The sequence below is a fragment of the Channa argus genome, chromosome 2 (genome assembly GCF_033026475.1).
Source record: "Channa argus isolate prfri chromosome 2, Channa argus male v1.0, whole genome shotgun sequence".
NCBI lineage: Eukaryota > Metazoa > Chordata > Actinopteri > Anabantiformes > Channidae > Channa > Channa argus.
In genome coordinates, this window is record NC_090198.1 from 2,917,907 (window position 1) to 2,938,674 (window position 20,768).

Here is a 20,768-nt window from a genome sequence, read left to right on the forward strand (position 1 = left end):
TCTAGGTGAGTCTGATGTTGGTTGGTTACAACCCTCCACAGATTTAATACATTTTCATAAAATTTTCAAGGTCCTGTAGTTTTTTCTCAAGTTGAGAAAACAACAATGTGAAATAGGAATGAAGAAACTGGAGGCTATCTTCCTGTAACAGAGCCTGGTAAACAAATAAATTGTCACATGAATGGCAACAAGCATGGCTGAGGTCAACCCAGACATTCCAGTTGTTGTAAATTAATATAGAAACTCTTAATTAATTTCTATTATCACCATGCATGCATTAACTGCTCGAAGCAACTCCTACCACCACAAAACTTAAAAATGGCTACTGATTACCTGCTAGAAAACCAGGTAAAAATGACTATGATTGAAAACTGAATAATGCAGTGATATGTGATATATATATACTAATATACCATATGGCATATTAGTCTTATTATTAAATTAAATGTCACAAAAATATAAACCTTTTACCCCCCCTAAATTGCATAGGAAACAGTCCCATACGAAAGGAGTATTTTAGGAGGGCAGGAGGAGTGAGTGAGTCCCACAGCAGAGCAAACGTGACAAAGTAGTACAAAAAATTAACCAAAATGTTGACTTTCTGTATAGAACCAATGCAGCGAAATAAAAAATATAGGAAATTAAAGTCTCTAAACTGTTCTTCAGATGGAACCTAAACTGGGTTTGTGTTCTGTTGCAGGTGACCACAGACCTCCAGCAACGTTGCACTGATGGTCATACTGGCACTTCTGTCTCTGCTCCCATTGTGTCTGGAATCATAGCTCTTGCCCTGGAGGCTAAGTCAGTCACATATTTTATTCAATTCAATTCAATTCAATTCAATTAAACTTAATTTATATAGCGCCAATTCACAACAAAGTCATCTAAAGTCACTTTACAGAATAAAGTCAAGACTATAAAGATGTATAGAGAAAACCTAACAATTCCCCCTTGAGCAAGCTCTAGGCAACAGTGGAGAGGAAAAACTCCCTTTAACAGAAGAAACCGCCCGCAGAACCAGGCTCAGGGTGGGCGGCCATCATGCCTTGCCCGGTTTGGGTGAGTGGAAAGTAGAGAGAGAAGAGACAAGATTAACAAAAAGCAACAACAAATTACCCCTGTAATTTGTTCACACAGCTACAACACAGCTATAATTTGTAGCCATGTTTTTTCCAGTGCACGGGGACACCTGCAAAAAGGGACAGAGAAAGGGAGACAGAGAAGGACAAAGACAACTACCGGAGAAAACGGACAAAGTTAATGTCATACAGCGGTGACAATTGTGGGGTGAGAGGACAGAGGGACAAGAGGAGGAAATCTGAATTTGTAACTGGTTCGACGGGAGAGGAGCTTGATAGCTAAAGACTCTGCCTCCCATTCTACCTTTTGAAATTCTGTGAACCACAAGTAGGCCTGCATTCTGAGATCAAAGTGATCTACTCAAATGATATGGGACTATGAGGTCTTTTATATATGATGGACTTGATCATTTAGAGCTTTATATGTAAGAAGATTTAAATTTTATTATATATTTAATGGGAAGCCAATGGAGCTAGTGAAGCTAGTGAAGGTAATCTCTCTTGCTAATTCCAGTCAGCACAATATGCTTGGACAGCCTATTTCTGAGATTTTTAGGCCCAGATACTGTGACTTCAGTTTTCTCTGACTTTAGAAGAAAAACACTGTGGGACAACCAGGCCTTTATGTCTTGTAGGCATGCTTGAAGCTTTATTAACTGATTATTTTCATCTGGTTAAATAGATAGATATAGCTGAGTATAATCGGCATATCAATGGAAATTTATGTGTTTTCTAATAATCTTGCCTAAAAGACACGTATATAAATTAAAAAGTATTGGTCCTAACACAGAGCCTTGTGGAACTCCATAGGTAACTTTTGTGCGCATGGAGGATTCATCATTAACACGAACAAAATCTATCAGATAGATAAGATTTAAACCAACCTAGTGCAGTTCGTTTAATCCCAATTTCATGTTCCAGTCTCTGTAATAAAATGTTCTGGTCAATGGTATCGAATGCAGCACTAAGATCTAACAGAACTAGTTTCGAGACTACCCCTATTATCTGAGGCCAAGAGAAGATCATTAGTGACTTTTACCAGTGCTGATTTTGTACTGTGATCAACTCTAAATCCTGACTGTAGGTTTTCATGCAAATTATTCCTGTACAGGTGGTCACATAATTATTGTGCAACTACTTTTGTAAGGATTTTAGAAATAAAGGAGAGATTGGATATTCGTCTTTAATTGAGTAAAACACCTGGGTCAAGAAAGGGTTTTTTTAAAGTCGTGGTTTAATTACAGCTACCTTATAGGCCTGTGGTACATAGTCTGTTTCTAAAGATTGATTAATCATATCTAATTTGAACTTATCTATTAAGGGTAAAGCAAATTCAAAATAGGGTCTAGCAGGCAGGTTGTTAGTTTAGATGAGGTAATAATTGATGTTAGCTCGGTGAGATCTGTGGGTAAAAAGCAGTCTAAGACAGATTGGGGCCTTATTGATGATTCTAGCACTGTTGTACATGGAGATCTAGCTGTAATACTTGGGAGGAGGATCTGGTCAATTCTTTCTCTAATAGCTACAATTTTATTCGAAAAGAAAGTCATAAAGTCATTGTCATTAGAGTAAAGAGAATACTATGCTCAACAGAATTTATTCAGCTTGGCTACAGTGCTGAAAAGATACTGGGATTGTTCTTGTTTTTTCTATTAATGATGAATAATATGCTGTTCTGGCGTCACGGAGGGCTTTTTTGTAAATTTTTAAACCGATTTTTAGGCTAGAGAAATTGATAAGGCAATTAGCTTGTGCAGGAGTAACGTTAAGGTGGCTTCTTCCCATTATATTGGCATATGGTGAAGCAAATGATAAAAAAATTGTTTCCTTAAATTTGTTTACAGCTTTTCACTTAAGCAACTATTCTAGTGGAATTTATTTCTAAATGCTGTATAGTCCATTATTGTAATGTAATTGTAATAATACACATTAAATAGTTCTGTAAGAGGAGTAGTCTTAACTTTTGTTATCACGATTAACTCCTCTTTTTTAACTCATCATTTTTGGTTTATGTAATTTAGTTGGTCGGGGAACAGACACAGTCTCTATAGGTATGTTGGAGTTGTGGGACTGTATGTAGGAGTGGATCTCTGCATCCTATGCTCAACTCTGGATTGTCATAATTTTGGTTGTCTAATAAAACCAGCCATATTTCTGGATAAGACAGCTGCACCATTTAAAGTAGGATGGATGCCATCTCTCCTAATCAACCTAGGTTTTCTATGTAGTCCACATTGTTTGCTGGACACAACCTAGACAGCCACAATTGTATGATGACATGCGGCTGTACATGTCGTCACTGGTTAGATTTGGCAGGGGTCCAGAGAAAACTACGGAGTCCGACTTTGTAGCTGCTATTACATTACTCTGTTCTCTCCTTGTCTTTCTTTACATTCAACTTGTAGATGTTGTGGTGAGACATTGTAGTTGCACTGCCAAAAAAAACAACTTGTTTTGATTTATTTTTTTATTATTATTTTTTTTTACAAAACCTCTTTCTTCTCTTCTAAACCAATTTATTTTCATAATGAAGATTCTAAAACTTTAAACCAATTTTCAACCTCAGGACTGAATTAATGAGGCCATTAATTCACCTCCAATGACCAGGTCTGTCATTCCTTGTGATTGAGGACTATACTGGACTCCTGACACCTGGCCTTAAGCTTGGTTTGGTTGCCATGCTACTTCCATGTGGTCTTTTGGTCCATTCCTCTGTCTCTCTGCCATAGAGCTTTCCTTATGCTGCCTATGCTGGATGACTGAAGGATATTTCTAAAAATGTACATTTCCCACTGTCAAAGCACAGATGAGTCATTTACTGGTGTATTCCACTTCTCAGGATGTCACGTCCGGACTCTGCTAATCAGTCTCCTAAAGCATCAGGCAATTTGAATCATCTGCAAGTGTTTGATTGTGCATACCGGTAACCCCATTAACAGGGCATTGCAGTAATCAAGACAAGATATGACCAGCGCCTGTACAATGAGTTGGGTTGTAAATTCTGTGAGGTAGCGTCTGACCTTTCTGATGTTGTAGAGAGCAAATCTGCATGCTCTAGAGACTGAGGAGATGTGATCCTTAAATCTGGATGTAAAACCCTGACACTGGTTTGGGGAAGAGGAGGGTGGATACATCGTCCTCATTTAGAGTTGAAAATCAGGAGAACAATGTAGTGTTGTAGGAAGTTTGCAGGATGTCATTATCTGGAGGAGAGAACTGTAAGCTGATGGCTTGTGCCCAAAGTTCCTCTTCCACCATCACGTGTTCACCACAACAAGCTTGTTGGTTAATTGCTAGATGTTACACCTTAGTTTACATAGAGCTAAGGCTGGAAATTATAAAAAGCTGTATGTGTTGCACTTAATGCATTCATTTTTTAACCCAATGTGCCACAGGTTCTTGTGGACACACTCCCAAACCATGCAGGACCCTGTAGCACCTGATAGAGAGCAGCAGACAGAGGACAGGGATCAGTAATAAGGACTGATTTCATGTTCATTCTTCTTAAACTTCACACAGTTTCAATTTGATTAAGGAGATTACATTGATTCTACGTGGTGACTTTGCTGTTAGATATGCTCTTGATTACTTCCTTCCAGCTCTGCAGACGTAGACACAGAAACAGGTTGGAAATGGGCTAGAAATTAGCTGATAGTATAATTATGACTTTTTTATAAAGTCATACTGATATTTTTGCTGTTATAGTATTTAGACTAAAGTAAACTGAACTGTTTACTGAGGAAATGTAGATTACACCACATTCCTTTTAAGTTGAATGGAACAAGCTCTTGCTTCAACTATATTGTGGAGAGACTTTAAATTAGTCTGTAAAACACAGAACACCAGTTACAGCAGAGCTTTTTTTTTCAACAATCGATTAGATTTTTTTCAACAATCTAGCAGAGCTTTTTCTCTCTCCACTTTCCACTCACCCCAACCGGTCAAGGCAGATGGCCATCCACCCTGAGCCTGGTTCTGCTGGAGGTTTCTTCCGTTAAAGGGAGTTCTTCCTCTCCACTGTTGCCTATGGCTTGCTTCAGGGGGAATTGTTGGGTTCTCTCTATACATCTTTATAATCTTGACTTTATTCTGTAAAGTGCCCTGAGATGACTTTGTTGTGAATTGGCGCTATATAAATAAAGTTGAATTGAATTGAATCGAATAGTTAAGACTGGCCTATTTTGGATAAGAATAATGCCCTGCAATGCATCTTTTGAAATATTACTTTGAAATATAAATGATTGATGAATAAAAACTTGTATGTTATGTTGAAAAATAAAAAAAAGCTGATTGGGCAAATAATCTATAGATTAATAAATTAATCAAAAGAATAATTGATAAATTAATTGAAAAAAGCATTAGGTGCAGCCCTAGTTCACACCTACATTTGAGTCTTTACAACACTATAACCAATTGCATCATAAATAGGACTCCGACACAGCAATCTATCAAGCTGGACAAATTATTGAAACAAATAAATGTTCATTTTTAGGGGCTAATTTGAGCTGTGGATTAATAGATATTTGGTAATATGTGTTATAATAACAGCAAGAAGCTGTTTAAAAAGAAGATTAAAATGTATCAGGGTTTTGAGTTTTGATACACAGACAGTACCTTTTTTATGTTGACTATATGAATAATATAAACTATTACCAGTCTAAACCTTTACCTCTAACAGTGGATGATGCCCTGCCTCTTTCTGTATCTTTTATGTCTACTTGTGTGAACGCACATTAAAGATTAAAAGGACTTTTTAGCAAACACACGGTGCATTTCTTCAAATCGGCTTATCTCTTCTGCAGTCTTTTGCTTACATGGAGGGATGTACAACATCTTCTGGTGAAGACATCCAGACCAGTCCACCTGAAAGCTAACGACTGGAAGACTAATGCTGCTGGACATAGAGGCATACTGCAATATACTTCTAATACTAACATAGTACATTTACTGTTTTATAATTGGAAAATATAATTTTGTACATCATGCAGGTCATCCCAACATATATTTAACACATGTTTATGGAATAAATTATTAGTGTCTTTGTGTTGTAATCAGTGCATGTCTTCCCTCACAGTCAGCCATTTGTATGGTTTTGGCCTGGTGGATGCAGAGGCCATGGTGCTTGAGGCTATAAAGTGGAGAACTGTTCCTTCTCAGCACATGTGCAGTCAGATGGCTAAGCGTCACTCCAGGTGAGGAGAACTGCAGAGAGGCACAGTGTGAATCTGACCTCCAGAGCAAATGACTGCAAGCACAATGGCTACTATTAAGACATTTTCTTTGCAGCGATACATGCTGACATTTTACAGTAGCTGTAATTTCAGTCTAGCTCTACTTTTGTACTTTGCATACACCTCAGTACACTGTTGGTTCACTACTTTATAATGGTAATGATATAATCTGCTGACAGCCAGTAAGACTCTAGGCTAGAATACCCTTTATTAGAAGTCTGGTCTAGAGACAAACATTTACAGGAGTCCAAATTTAAATGCACAGCAGATTTTCATTTTGGTGTCTATTGAGTTTAGTCTTGGGTGGCAATAATATGACTGGGTTCACTGAATAAGGGAGTAAGGCAGCATTTATAAGGTCTTTTTAAAGCTAATCTAATTATACCTCAGATATGTGTCCCGGTGTGGTCTTTTGACTGAGGAGTGGAAAATATTTCTTTTGCAAAATTGCATTTGTGTGTGTGTGTGTGTGTGTGTGAGAGAGAGAGAGAGAGAGAGAGAGAGAGACATGTGCGTAGATGGATGACAGATGTTTTGGCTTAGGCTATACTTGTGTCTTGCTGAAACATTACTACATTTATATAAAGGCTTATGGCTGTTCTAGGCACATCCAAGCTGGCCAAAGACTGAACAGCAGCATAACCACCTCTGGGTGTTTAGAAGAACCTGAGCAGCATGTGGATTACCTGGAGCATGTGGTGGTCAAGGTTCTGATTGTCCACCCAAGGCGAGGAGACCTGGAGATCAACCTGATCTCTCCTTCTGGGACAAGGTCACAGCTATTGGCTAAGAGGTGAGAGTTTTACTATACACACTACCACATGCTACAGAATCAGATCTGTGGCAAAAATGCACTTTAATCAATAATTTATCCCCTCTGTTGGGCACCAGTTTTCCTTTGGCATGATGTCCAGATGACGCTGTAACTACATTTAATATATGGTAACAATGTAACTTTAGCACAGATGACTAGTATAAGGCAGCAGAATCATTTGATCTTACAAAAATACAAAAACTGAGGGATCTAATCTCTAGTCACTTTGGTCACTTGAAAAACAGTTAAACTTGGCATGTTGTAAAAGCTAAAAATTTAATAATTAACAAGCACAGAAAAATGTATCCAGTGAGCTAAGGAAACTTAGCTCACAAAACTAAATAATTAGACAGAAACAAAAACAAAAGGATTGAGTCAGAATTTAGCCTGAATTGTTCACAAGACTTTTCTATTATTTTAAAGCATAGGGTATGTAATAGGTTTCATGCCATCATAAGAAACACTTACTTCTCTTTTCTAAAGGAGAGCTGTTTTGAATGTGCATTATATTATTTCCTAATCACTATATGCTCAGGAATGTTAAATTGGTAATAAAATATAACACAACCACTTCATGTAATGGCATTAGCATAAGTCATATAAAAATATATATGTATGTAAATATGTATTTAGACATAAACGTAATCTATGTAATTATTCATTATTCAGTCTTTCTCTCTCACACAGACCCGAACTTAGTTTGCACCTTTTGTTTGTGCTGTGGTTTCATCACACATTTACCACATTTCTCACATACAATCTGATAGAATACCTGGCAATGATTTTCCCTTAGATTGTGATTTAACTAAAACATCATGAAATCACAAATGAGCACTTATTACTCAGGTTTTATGAAATTTCTAACATTGGTGCGTACAGATATTTAACATGTACCATTAACAGAGAGAGGACAGAGGAGTTCAAGTAGGAGGTGGGTCTGCATCAAGGATTGGCTCTGAGCCCCTTCTTGTTTGCTCTGGTGATGGAAAGGCTGACAGATGAGGTTAGACAGGAATCTCTGTGGACTATGATGTTTGCAGATGACATTGTGATTTGTAGTGAGAGCAGGGAGCAGGCGGAGGAAAATCTAGAGAGGTGGAGGTCTGCTCTGGAAAACAGAAGCTTAGCCGCAGTAAGACAGAATACGTGTGTGAATGAGAGGGAGCCAGGTGGAACTGTGAGGTGAACAAGGTGCAGGACTTTAAGTACTTATGGTCAACTGTTCAGAGCAACGGAGAATGTGGAAAATAGGTGAAGAGGCGAGTTAAAGCAGGTTGGAACGGTTGGAGAAAAGTATCAGGTGTTTTGTGTGATAAGAGTATCAGCTAGAATGAAAGCAAAGGTGTTAAAGACAGCGGTGAGACCAGAGATGTTGTTCGGCTTAGAGACAGTGGCACTGCAGAAAAAACATTAGGCAGAGCTGGAGGTAGCAGAGCTTAAGATGTTGAGGTTCTCTTTGGGAGTGACGAGGATGGACAGGATCAGGAATGAGTACATCAGAGGGACAACTCATGTTAGATGTTTTGGAGATAAAGTCAGAGAGCCCAGATTGAGGTGGTTTGGACATGTTCAGAGGAGAAAATGTGAATATATCGGTAGAAGGATGCTGAGGTTGGAGCTGCCAGGCAGGAGGTCTAGAGGAAGACCAAAGAGGAGATTTATGGATGCAGTGAGGGAGGACATGAAGTTAGTTGGTGTGAGAGAAGAGGATGCAGAAGACGGGCTTTGATGGAGGCCCGTAATTCACTGTGGCGACCCCTGAAAGGGAACAGCCGAAAGGAAAAGAAGAAGAAGAAGTATATTTTTTGGATCCTCCCTCATCACTAACCGGGTATGATAGATCTCAAAGAGTCCCAGTATCTGCAAAGGTAGAAACCATGGGTACAACTGATACCCAATAAGATCTGACAATGCCATGTGAGAATTCTGTTGGGGAGGTTTACAAACTCAACAGATACCTGAGTCTGGCAGCTTAAGGTCAGCTGTGGAGGTGGATGGTGGATTGCAGGGTCTGATTACAATACAATAGCTAAACTGGAGACAGTTATTTCCCTAACAATAGTGGAAATCCTACTGTCTCTTCAAAATATTGGCAAATGGACTGCCTCTGACTAAAATTACTATCACCATTACTCCAAAAGGATTGCTTGCTATTGTTACATAACATTATCTATCAACATTTAAAAACCCTCAACTAATGGGTCCTAGAGGCCTGGACCAACCATAAGAACCTGGACTAAATTTATATGCCCAAGAGACTCAATTTTTAGCATGCCAGGTGGGCCCTTATTGTCCTGTTTCCCGCAATCTAGTCGGACATCCTGTCCCAATAATTTTATGGGCCAGGAGAGGGAGACCACAGGCAACATCCCACTCACCTTTCTTGCACCCTAACCAAAATCAAACATTGGACCCTTCCTCAATGCCAAGGTGGTTAACCCTGTGGCGGTGACCCTCAAGCTCCCCAGAGAGCTTTGTATTTATCCTAAGTTTCATGTCTCTAAGATCAAACCATTCAATCCAGTCCTCTGTTTCAGGCACCTCCTGTTTTTATTACAGCTCCCTTTGTGTGCTTTGTCGCCATCTGCCCAGAACCACAGCCCTCACCACCTGCATCTTGTTCCACTTTTCCCTTTAGTATTTAAGCCCCCTTCCCACTGCCACTTGTCACCTGATTGTTGTCCAAGCTCCAGGCTCAGAATTCTCATCTCTTCTCCTTGTATGTTGCTGTTTAATCTGGACCCCTTTTTTGCTAACTGTTTTACCATTTCCATTTTTAATCTCATGTTGGCCTAACTGAAATATTTTTTAATTTTAGTAGTGTGGCTGGTCAGTATATTTGCTGGCCTGTTTATTTTTTTGAGAAGGTTTTTGCTAGTTCTTCTGAGACCAAGCATTCACTTGTGAATTACTATACAGACACCTGTACTATAGCTTGTGAACTACAGAAAGACTTTGTCAAACCTTTTTCAATCAAGAAAATACCTTCCTACCTACCTACCAATACCTACCATCAAAATTCCAGGTTTGGGCCAAAGTCTCATCTATCATAAGTGCACTTGAAAAATAAATTATTCTCTAAATACGAATGTAAGAGGAATGCAGCGATTCTGACTGAGATCATGTATTTGCTTCTGCCAGTTATTAATATTCCAAATTTTTGCCCTAAAAGCATGATTAATTATAAATCAGTTCTTTTTTGGGGGGTTTAAAGGGGTATGTAAGCTGATCAATATGGAACATTTATCTGCTTAAGATCACTTTTACCACGCTATATTTCATGTTGCTGTTTTTGCAGGTTGTTTGATAGTTCCAAGGAAGGCTTTAGGAATTGGGAGTTTATGAGTGTTCATTTTTGGGGTGAGAGGGCAGTAGGCACTTGGACTCTGGAAATTATTGACTCACCATCTAAGCCACGCAACCCTGACGTGTTGGGTATGGTCCAACACACATGCACAGTCAGATTCAAAAGTTACATTCATATTTAAAGCTGGTACATTTAAAAAGGTTTATTACCTTTTATATTTTTGTATAATATTGTTACTTTGTACAGGCAACCTAAAAGAATGGACACTGATCCTTTATGGTACATCTCAGGACCCTTACACACTAAACAGTGCTCAGCATTCCCAGTCAAGAATGTTGGAGTTCCCAGCACCAGAGGAGCTCCTGGAGGAAGAGGTGGATGATGAGTACAATGGTGAGAGAATCCAAAACATAAAATACCCCCTTACCTTCAATAAACTGAAATCAGTAATGCACAGTCAAATTCAGAAAAAAATAGTTTTATAGATTATTCTAAAGTGATCTGAAAAAAGAAGAAAAAAAAATATAAATATAAAACAGGCAGACGCAGAAATGAATTGCTATCTTCTCATCCTATATGATAGAATAATAAATGATGATAATCAGTGTCCTTTACCCAGGACAATGCCACAATGAGTGTGGAGACCAGGGCTGCGATGGACCAGATGCTGACCACTGCCTCAACTGTGTTCATTTCAGCTTGGGTAGCTTGAAAAGTGGCAGGTAAAAGCTGATAGAAGGAAATGGAACCAGATGTAAAGGTAAAAAGTAAAAAGTTAGTTGTAGACTAATTAAATACTTTTGCAATAGGCAGACTTACTCCTGAAAAGTACTGGGGTGGCCAATGAGGCTGCACTAATCAATCATGTCCTAACAATAATGGTCATGTTACTCAGTTACAAACCCAAAGACGTTTGTTTCCAGTTTTCTTTTTTTCCAGACTTTTATCCACTAACTGCTCAACAACAAACAACAGAAAGTTACAGAGCATTTCGAAGTTACAGGGATACAGTACCTATAAAAAAGTATTATTTCCCCATGGAAGTTAGCCTCTTTTATTTCCTTTTAACTTTGAATTTTAGTTGATTTAATTTGGCTTTTTTGAAAAAATTTTACAAAAAGTATTTTTCATGTCAAAGTGAAAACAGACATCATCTAGGTAAAGTGCAAAGATTGTTGAAAAGCAGAAATCAATGAATAACACAAGAACTTTTTCAAATCGTTGAATATCTCTCAGACTACAGTTAAATTCATTATTAACAAATGGATGGAACATGGCACAGGTATAAATCTGTCTGGGGCAGACCCTCTTCAAAAACTGAGCCAACCAAGACACCTATAGCTCCTGCAGGGGTTACAAGCTTTAGCGGCAAGATGGAAGAGACTGTACCTGGGTTCCTCACCAGTCGACGTTTAATGGTAGAGTGGCAAAGACAAATCTTATATGAACTCTTGATTTGTCAGAAGGTAGGTGGGGGATTCAGAAGTCAACCGGTTAATTTAAGCTGCAGACTGGGGATGCTCCTTTGGAGCAGGCCCACCAAATAAGACCAAAAAGAATTCTAGAAGGGAGTGAACACTGGAACTGTATATTTTAAGTGGCGAAAAAGTTAAAATAAATAGTCTAGTTAGTCCGTATTTACCAGAAGCTTAACCCAAACATGAACATGTGTGATTTAATGGCATTAAATCATTTTTACTTACCAAAATATTGATTGTGTAACATTTTCTTTCCTTGCCATTTTATTGTGATTGGTTTCAGTCTAATCTTTAGTCAAAAGAGTAAATCACATTTTACCCCGAGCAGTTCGGATTGTTATCTTATGCCTATCTACATGCTGTTGCAGGCTAACTCTGTTTGCACTATTCTTTATATGTGTATAGAAACTGTGTGAGCCACTGTCCACTGGGGCACTATGAAGACATAGGATCTCACAGATGTAGACGCTGCTTTAAAGGATGCGAGAAATGTGTTGCCCAATCAGCCAGAGAGTGTCTCTCCTGCAGAAGAGGCCTTTACCTCAATACACTCAACTCCAGCTGTGTCAATACCTGCCCCCCAGGTTACTTTGGTGATGAGAGTAAGTCATCACATCCACAGATTTTTTGTAAGAATATATGATATGTATCTGTATGTCATTAGGACTCACTGAAAGAATTTTAAACATCACTGTTCTTTGTTTCTTATTCATATTAGCAAGTTAGTTGCAACTAAATCAAGACAGCACAAGCAGATTAAGTAGCCCAAGTGAACAATCTTCTCAGAATTTGGTTTGTTTTCTTATTGTTTGACAGTTGTGCAGCTGCACATACATGATGCACTGCTACATAGTTTGTTGTTTATAGCCACAATAAAAATCTTCTTTACCTTCTTTACCAGTCACCTAAGTTTTAAAACTTAGGTGACTGGATCGCAAGTGGACAGCACTAAATACAAGTGTAAATAACCATCAAAATGGATTGTGATCCAATCACTCAAATAACTTGCTGAGGTGATCTGAGATGCATCTGACCACACAGCTTTTGTAGTCCAGGTGCTAATGCACCCTGACACATCCCCATTAAATAAAAATATGTCATCAATGCAAGACGTGGTGGTCAGAACATGGAGCATGTCAGACTGTGTGACTCCCCCACTGATCCAATAGACTGTGAACACCCCACCCTGACAGCAGGCTACATGCTTCCAGCTATGTGCAGATGTGGCTGTATGCTGTATGCTTCCACCTACTTCACGCAAACCATCATGTCCACTGAAAGCATACAGCCTCAGAACATTATGCTATCACTACCATGCTCAATTGTAAACTTGTTCCTGGGGGTTGAATGCCTCACCTTTACTCCTCAAAACATATCACAGTGACATCTGGTCACTGTGGCAATCAAAACAGTATTTGTAATGTCAAATGTCCATAAAACATTTCTTTATTCATGTAGTTGACTAAAAAAGCTTTGAACATGTTGATCTTGGACAGCAGCCTTTCATTGCGATGTAAAACAAATTTGAATGTCAATAGTAACAGAGGTGTTCCAACAGCTGCTAAAAACAAAGTCTTCTCAGTGAGACAGTTTGGGTTTTCTTCCAGAACTTGGAAAGTTGTTCCACTTCCCAAAAAACATGTATTTACATTCAGTTGTTTGAGCTGATGATCTTAGAATGTGAGTGTAGTTGTTTTTAGACATGGCTACAAAAGACATTTCTGGCTTTTGTAAATCTAACTTTTTCCTGGACTTGCACTATGCTCTTTGGACTTTCCCATTGCACTGTTTGTTGGTTAATCCAATGATTGCTGTCAAACAAACCCTTTTAATGTTGGCACAGAGAAACCACAAGCTGTAGTCAGTCATGATCACTAACAGGAAGTTAAGAGGCCTTGGAGTTAGTGATTTAAGACATTTTGGAAATGTCAGTACTATAGAATTAATAATCTAAGTGTGTCTAAATGTAGTTTTCACACTGCATGTATAGTTTTGATCCAATGGTAATGAAAACAAATTAATTGTGCACTTAATTCGTGCAGTTTTATTTATTAAATTAATAAGGTGTACAAAAAGTTCAATTAAATTGTTTAAAGCCATGAAAATCATAAACTGTAAAAGTTTGTTTGCAAATCTAGTAAATGTTAGATTTCTTCCACCACTGACTGCCTGTTCTTTCTGTGTAAGGTCAGAAACGGTGTCTGAAGTGTCATCACACCTGTACGAGATGCCTGACATTTGCAAACAGATGCAGTGCCTGCCGTGAAGGCTACAGGTACATTATGCATTATACGACATGTCAAACCTTCTACAGATTTATAACTTAGTTTTAAAACTTGTAATGTAATTTGGGTTTTTTGTTTGTAGTCTGGCAGGGATGACTTGTGTTCCACAGTGCATCAATGGAACTTTTTTCCATCTGGAAGAGATGACGTGCAGCCAGTGCCACCCATCTTGTAGAACCTGTACAGGTATTTGCAGTTTCTACAGTAAATGTTAGATGGTAAATGGTAAAAAGTTGCTTATATAGCGCTTTTATCCAAAGCACTTTACAATGTTGCTTCCCATTCACCCATTCACACACACACACACACTCACATCCCGATGGCGGTGGCTGCCATGCAAGGTGCTCACCTGACCCACCGGGAGCAACTTGGGGTTCAGTGTCTTGCCCAAGGACACTTTGACTTGTAGCCAGGAGCGGGGATTGAACCACTGACCCTGTGGTCCATGGTCAATTGCCTTACCAACTGAAGGCTCTGTGGTCCATGGTCAATTGCCTTACCAACTGAGCTACAGCCACCCCATAGATAGATTTAAAGGATTGGTCCAAGTTTTTTTAAGCTGGTCTTATAACAATAGTCTTTTTTAAAGTTACAGCCTATTTAAAAAAAATACTCTTTTTATAGTTCCTCATTAACCCTGTAGTGTAGGAATACTTTGTACTAGCTATGTTTAAGTTTGCTGTTCACAACAGAGTCAACACTAATGACTTTTCCCATGTTTGTTGTCAGAGTTGCTCCCAATTTCACTTGCCATCATCTATACTCATTGGGTTTGTTTCTGCTAAATACGTCTTAGAACATATTTTGCATTTATCCATGTTTTGAAAGTACAACGCAATTGGTGAAGCTGTTCTGGCAATATCCTCCTGAAAGAGCCCCAAAAAGGCAAGTTTTGGCTTACAGTGGTAAAAATGGACACAATTGCAACCTGTTCAAGGAGATAGAGAGATTCAACCGCTGGCTGTCTAGGTGGTGTCCAGCAAATGATGTGGGCTACACAGACAATTGGAAACGTTTTTGGGGAAAACCTAGGCTGATTAGGAGAGATGGCATCCATCCTACTTTAGATGGTGCAGCTTTCTTATCCAGAAATATGGCTGGTTTTATTAAACAACCAAAAGTATGACAATCCAGAGTTGAGCCTAGGATGCAGAGATCCAGTCCTACACGCCTCTCTGCAGTGTCCTTACAACCGTCACCCCCCCACAACTCCCACATACCTATAGAGACTGTGTCTGTTCCCCGACCTAAATTACATAAACTAAATATGACAACAAGAGGAGTTAATCATGATAACCTAATAAAAGTTAAGATTACTCCTATTACAGAAAAAAAACCCAAAACTATTAAATGTGGATTATTAAATATCAGATCTCTCTCTTCTAAATCTCTGTTAGTAAATGACTTAATAAATGATCATCAATTCGATTTATTTTGTCTCACTGAAACTTGGTTGCAGCAGGAAGAATATGTCAGTTTAAATGAGTCAACACCCCCCAAGTCATATTAATGATCATGTTCCTAGAAGCACAGGCCGAGGTGGAGGAGTTGCAGCAATCTTCCATTGTAGCTTATCAATAAACCCTAGACCTAAACATAGTTATAACTCATTTGAGAGCCTTACTCTTAGCCTTTCACACCCAAACTGGAAAACTCAAAAACCACTATTATTTGTTATCGTGTACCGTCCTCCAGTCCCTTATTCAGAGTTTTTGACTGAATTTTCTGATTTTCTATCTGATTTAGTGCTTAGTACAGATAAAGTCATTATAGTGGGTGACTTTAACATTCATGTAGATGCTGACAGTAACTGTCTGAGCTCTGCGTTTAATTCATTATTAGATTCAATTAGTTTTTCCCAAAATGCCACTCACTGTTTTAGTCACACGTTGTCCTTACGTATGGGATTGAAGCAGATAAGATAACAATATTTCCTCACAACTCTCTTCTGTCTGACCATTTTTTAATAACATTTGAATTTACAATAACGGACTATATAGCAGTTAGGGAAAAATTCCACTATAGCAGATGAAAAAGCTATAAAGTGAAAAAGATGTCAACAAATTTAAAGAAATTATTTCTTCATCATTTGCTTCACCATATGTTAATACAATGGAAAGTAGTCTCCTTAATGTTTCTCCTGCACAAGTAAATTATCTTGTTGACAATTCTGCAGCCTCACTAAGTAATATACTCGATAGTGTTGCCCCTCTGAAAAAGAAGGCAGTAAACCAGCAGAGGCGATCTCCATGGTATAGTTCACAAACACACAACTTAAAACAGGCAACACGAAAGTTAGAAAGGAAGTGGCGTTCCAGAAAGTTAGAAGAATCTCACTTAGCCTGGAAAAATAGTTTAAAAAAGTACAAAAAAGCTCTCCGTGATGCCAGAACAGCATATTATTCATCATTAATAGAATAAAACAAGAACAACCCCCGGTTTCTGTTCAGCACTGTAGCCAGGCTGACTAAGAGCCATAGTTCTGTTGAGCCTATTCCCTTATCACCTCTCTCGAAAAGTATTGCATGCTCCTGATAATGTGTCCTACAGGTTTTTATCTTGCATTGCTATCTGTGTTTCCCAGGTCCGAGTAAAGAGGAGTGTATTCAGTGTGCTGAGGGTTACCTGCAGCAAGAGTGGCAGTGTGTGCAGGCCTGTGCACCTGGCTACTACTCTGCTGAGGCAGCAGGAGTTCCACATAAGATGTGTCACAGGTGAGTGCAACAATACTGAAACCCACAAAAAACTGTTTTAAGTTATACATCATCTTTGTGATACTTTGCTTTGCCTTTATGTTAATTCTAATGAGGAATTCTCCCTGCAAACAAAAGATAGGTATGGAATTCCAAAGGTTTCTGTACTAGTACATTTACTACTACTACATTTACTTTTTCAATTCAATTCAACTATATATATATATATATACACACACATATACATACATATGCACACACACACACACACACATATATATATATGTGTGTGTGTGTGTGCATATGTATGTATATGTGTAAGTAAAGTAAAATAAAGTAATCTCAAGGCAATTTACAGAATAAAGTCAAGACTATAAAGATGTATAGACTGAACCAAACAATTACCCCCTGAAGCAAGCCCTAGGCAACAGTGGAGAGGAAAAACTACCTCCAGCATAACCAGGCTCAGGGTGGGCAGCTGTCTGCCTTGACCAGTTGGGGTGAGTCGAAAGAGAAGAGAGAAAAGAAAAAGAGCAAAAAAAGCAACAACAAAACATTAGGCAGGTTGGTAGGACCTGTAGCTGCACACTGGAAACACACAGCTCCAAGGCCGGGGACACCTGCAAAAAGGGACAGAGAGAGGGAAACAGAGAAAGACAAAGATGACTCTGGGAGAAAACACACATAGTTAATGTCATACAGGGGTGGCAATTGTGGGGTGAGAGGGCAGGAAAGAGGGTCAAGGGGAGTAAAGGAGTTCAGTGCATCGGGGAGTGGTCCCCCAGCAGTCTAAGCCTATAGCGTCATGACTATAACTAACTATAAGCTTTAGCAAAGCGGAAGGTTTTAAGCCTAGACTTAAAAGTAAAGAGGGTGTCTGCTTTCTGAATCTGAACTGGGCGCTGGTTCGACTGGAGAAGAGCTTGATAGCTAAAGGCTCAGCCTCCCATTCTACCTTTGGAAATTCTGGCCTGCATTCTGAGATCAAAGTGGTCTACTGGGATGATATGGTATTATGAGGTCTTCTATATATGATGGAGCCTGACCGTTCAGAGCTTTATATGTAAGAAGCAGGGTTATAAATTCTATTCTAGATTTAATGGGAAGCCAATGGAGAGAATCTAGTGAAGTTGAAATCTTCAGGGCATCCTGAAAGTAGGGAATTACAGTAGTCCAACCTAGAAGTAACAAATGTATGGAGTAGTTTTTTGGCATCACTTTGAGACAGAATACTCCTAATTTTGGCAATGTTCCGCAGGTTCAAGAAGGCTGGTCTAGAGATTTGTTTTATGTGAAATAAATCAGTTATTGAAACTACAAGCACTAACAGACATAGAGGCCTTCATGTCCTGATGGCCTGAGAAAACAGAAAGAAATATGCTATAAACCATACATTAATCACATGTAAGCACATAAAGTAGTTAAAATCAGATCCACCTTCACAAACAGTGACATTTTATTAAACAGTGACCCTTTTTATCAATTATTGTAAATGTTTTACCATAATAAGTATTATTTAAAGTATATTGATTTCTTAGGGGGCCATTTTTACTTTTGTACTTGTAAAATGTATATCATTTTACTTTAGTAAATTATTTGAAGTGGTACTTGCAGTGGAGATTTCTTTTAGGCCAATATTTGCAATTTTACTTGAGTATTGAGTTTGTGTACTTCTACCACTTCTGTACACAGTGTGTCACATGTTGCTGTGTATGGGGCTGTGTAGAAATAATATTTCTTCATTAGCTTCTTTCCATTGACTTCCCATATAATGTAGAATTAAATTTAAAACCCTCCTTCTTACAAACAAATCTCTCAATGGTCAAGCTCCATTATATCTGAAAGACCTCATAGTACTGTATTATCCCAATAAATCACTTCACTTTCAGAGTGAAGGACTACTTGTGGTTCCTAGAATGTCCAAAAGAAGAATGGGAGGCAGAGCCTGTAGTTATCAAGTTCCACTCATGTGGACCCAACTCCTAGTTCAGATTCAGGAGGCTTAAAACCTTACTTTTTGGTCAAATGTATATTAAAATATGGCTTAGTTACTCTGGATCACCTCCTAGTTATGCTGCTATAGAATTAGACTGCTAGGGGGCCCCACCCCCTATATTTCATTGAGCCCCTCGCCCCTCCATGTACTGTATATGTCAGCATGCTATATAAATAAAGTTGACTTGACTTGCATTTATTTAACACTGTGTCTCCAGGTGTGAGGGCAATTGTTTGAGCTGTAGTGATCCTGGAACAACCTGCACCAAATGCAAAGAGGGTTACAGTCTTGTCAGCAGAACTTGTATTGTAAATGCCTCATGTAAAAATGGTGAGTTTGAAATTATAACCTACATTTGCCTAATTCTCCACTGGTTTTTGTGTGATTTAGTGCATGTCTGGTGGAAGATCTCATAAAACGACCTTTTCCTCTAAGCTACAGTTAAGCATTTCCTCTGTTAAAATATTTCGAGCCCCACACACTACAGCAGTATACATAATATTATGTTGCATGTTAATACAGTACAGATAGAATGAACATCCTTAGTAATACCAGCTGTAAATATAAAACCACCATGCCAGTCTGACTTGGTTAGGTGCGCTAACAGGAAAACTCATTTATAAAACTGCTGTGTTCTGCTCTGCTCTGTAAGCTAATGAGATGTTCTGTGACATGGTGAAGACCAACCGTCTCTGTGAGAAGAAGCTTTACCACCAGTTCTGCTGCCGTACCTGTCTGATGAATGGATGAGGTTTCAGCATTTCCCAACACCTCCTTATTCATTACTTTTAGTCAATGTTAAAAAAAAGCAGGGAGCTAAAAGTGAAGTGTTATCATTTGATTAAGTCTAAAAAAGTTATAATAATTTATAAAGAACTATAATAATTAACCACCTATATGTAACAGCCTTGAATATTTTACCACTCTCAAGACAAGACAAGACAGGTGGCTTTTGCAGGACATTTCTCAATTTGGTTTTGTCAAATTGGTAAAGTTTTTTAATTTGCTTGTGTTTTGTCTTTTTGCATGTGTTTTCTCAATTTGCATGAGCTCTCAGGGGCACCATGGTTGTCATTTTCACACATCCTTTTTCATAACCTGTAATGTGTGTAGAAATATTTAAACATCTGTTCTATATCATCAATGACAATACTCAGATATATGGAGAAATTGAGCTGGTCCTCTCTACACAGTGGCCTTATTTTGCCATTTGAGTTTGACTTTTTCTACTATTTCATGATTTTGGTTTTCAGTTCTAAATTGCTGACCACTTTCCCTCTGTGTTTCAGTGAGGTATTTATTTTTATTTCATTATTATAACTCGTATAAAATGTATATAATAAACTACTCTGTGGATGTCAATGCCAGCTGTTTCTGCTTTCTTTTAAATCTTAAATGTGATGTTTGACGTTCCACACACACTATCACTTTTATATGTGTTTAGTCATGTAACAACACATATACACATTCATGTACACATGTATGCTCTTATGTGCCCTGATGTTTTTGTACTGATTCAGAATAAATAGCTCTTTTTAAACATCTTCTCAGGAATAGGGGCAACAAAACTTTTAGCTACTGCTCTACATACATGACACCTCCTCAACTGCTTTTGAGCTTGTAATCGTTAATATGTCAATGATAAGGGAAAGTAGGGTACTCATTCTTTTTGTGTCTGCACAATTTCTTTTAAATTCTGCTGTGCAAGGTTCATGTAGGATCGTTGTTACACTTAGAAATAATACCAAAGAGCCGACAGACAAAAGTGGCAACTGTTTAGTGGAGCTTTTAGCAGCTAAAGAGCCAAAAATATACAAGAATATCAAGATTTGGGAGACCCAAACCAGGGCTTAATAAGTCAATATTGGACTGTTACTCTGTGTCT

At 38.4% G+C, this 20,768-nt stretch overlaps 1 protein-coding gene across 11 annotated transcripts in view; it reads left to right on the forward strand.

Annotated features, from left to right (window-relative positions):
• pcsk6 (proprotein convertase subtilisin/kexin type 6) overlaps window positions 1-20,245 on the forward strand; it is a 38,511-nt gene extending 18,266 nt beyond the window's left edge. Inside the window, exons 9-21 of one of the 11 annotated variants that reach the window (XM_067494627.1) lie at window positions 701-801; window positions 5,882-5,985; window positions 6,154-6,271; window positions 6,915-7,103; window positions 10,423-10,559; window positions 10,678-10,824; window positions 11,051-11,153; window positions 12,315-12,511; window positions 14,097-14,184; window positions 14,277-14,380; window positions 16,779-16,908; window positions 19,101-19,213; window positions 19,536-20,245. In XM_067494627.1, coding sequence (XP_067350728.1) covers window positions 701-801; window positions 5,882-5,985; window positions 6,154-6,271; window positions 6,915-7,103; window positions 10,423-10,559; window positions 10,678-10,824; window positions 11,051-11,153; window positions 12,315-12,511; window positions 14,097-14,184; window positions 14,277-14,380; window positions 16,779-16,908; window positions 19,101-19,213; window positions 19,536-19,633 — 1,629 coding nt within the window. In that variant the 3' untranslated portion in view covers window positions 19,634-20,245. Of the gene's footprint in view, window positions 1-700; window positions 802-5,881; window positions 6,018-6,153; window positions 6,272-6,914; window positions 7,104-10,422; window positions 10,560-10,677; window positions 10,825-11,036; window positions 11,192-11,667; window positions 12,512-14,096; window positions 14,185-14,276; window positions 14,381-16,778; window positions 16,909-19,100; window positions 19,214-19,535 lie in introns of those variants that run through there. The other 10 variants (XM_067494635.1, XR_010912280.1, XM_067494644.1 and 7 more) reach the window with 10 other exon arrangements.
• The last annotated feature ends 523 nt before the right edge of the window (window positions 20,246-20,768 follow it).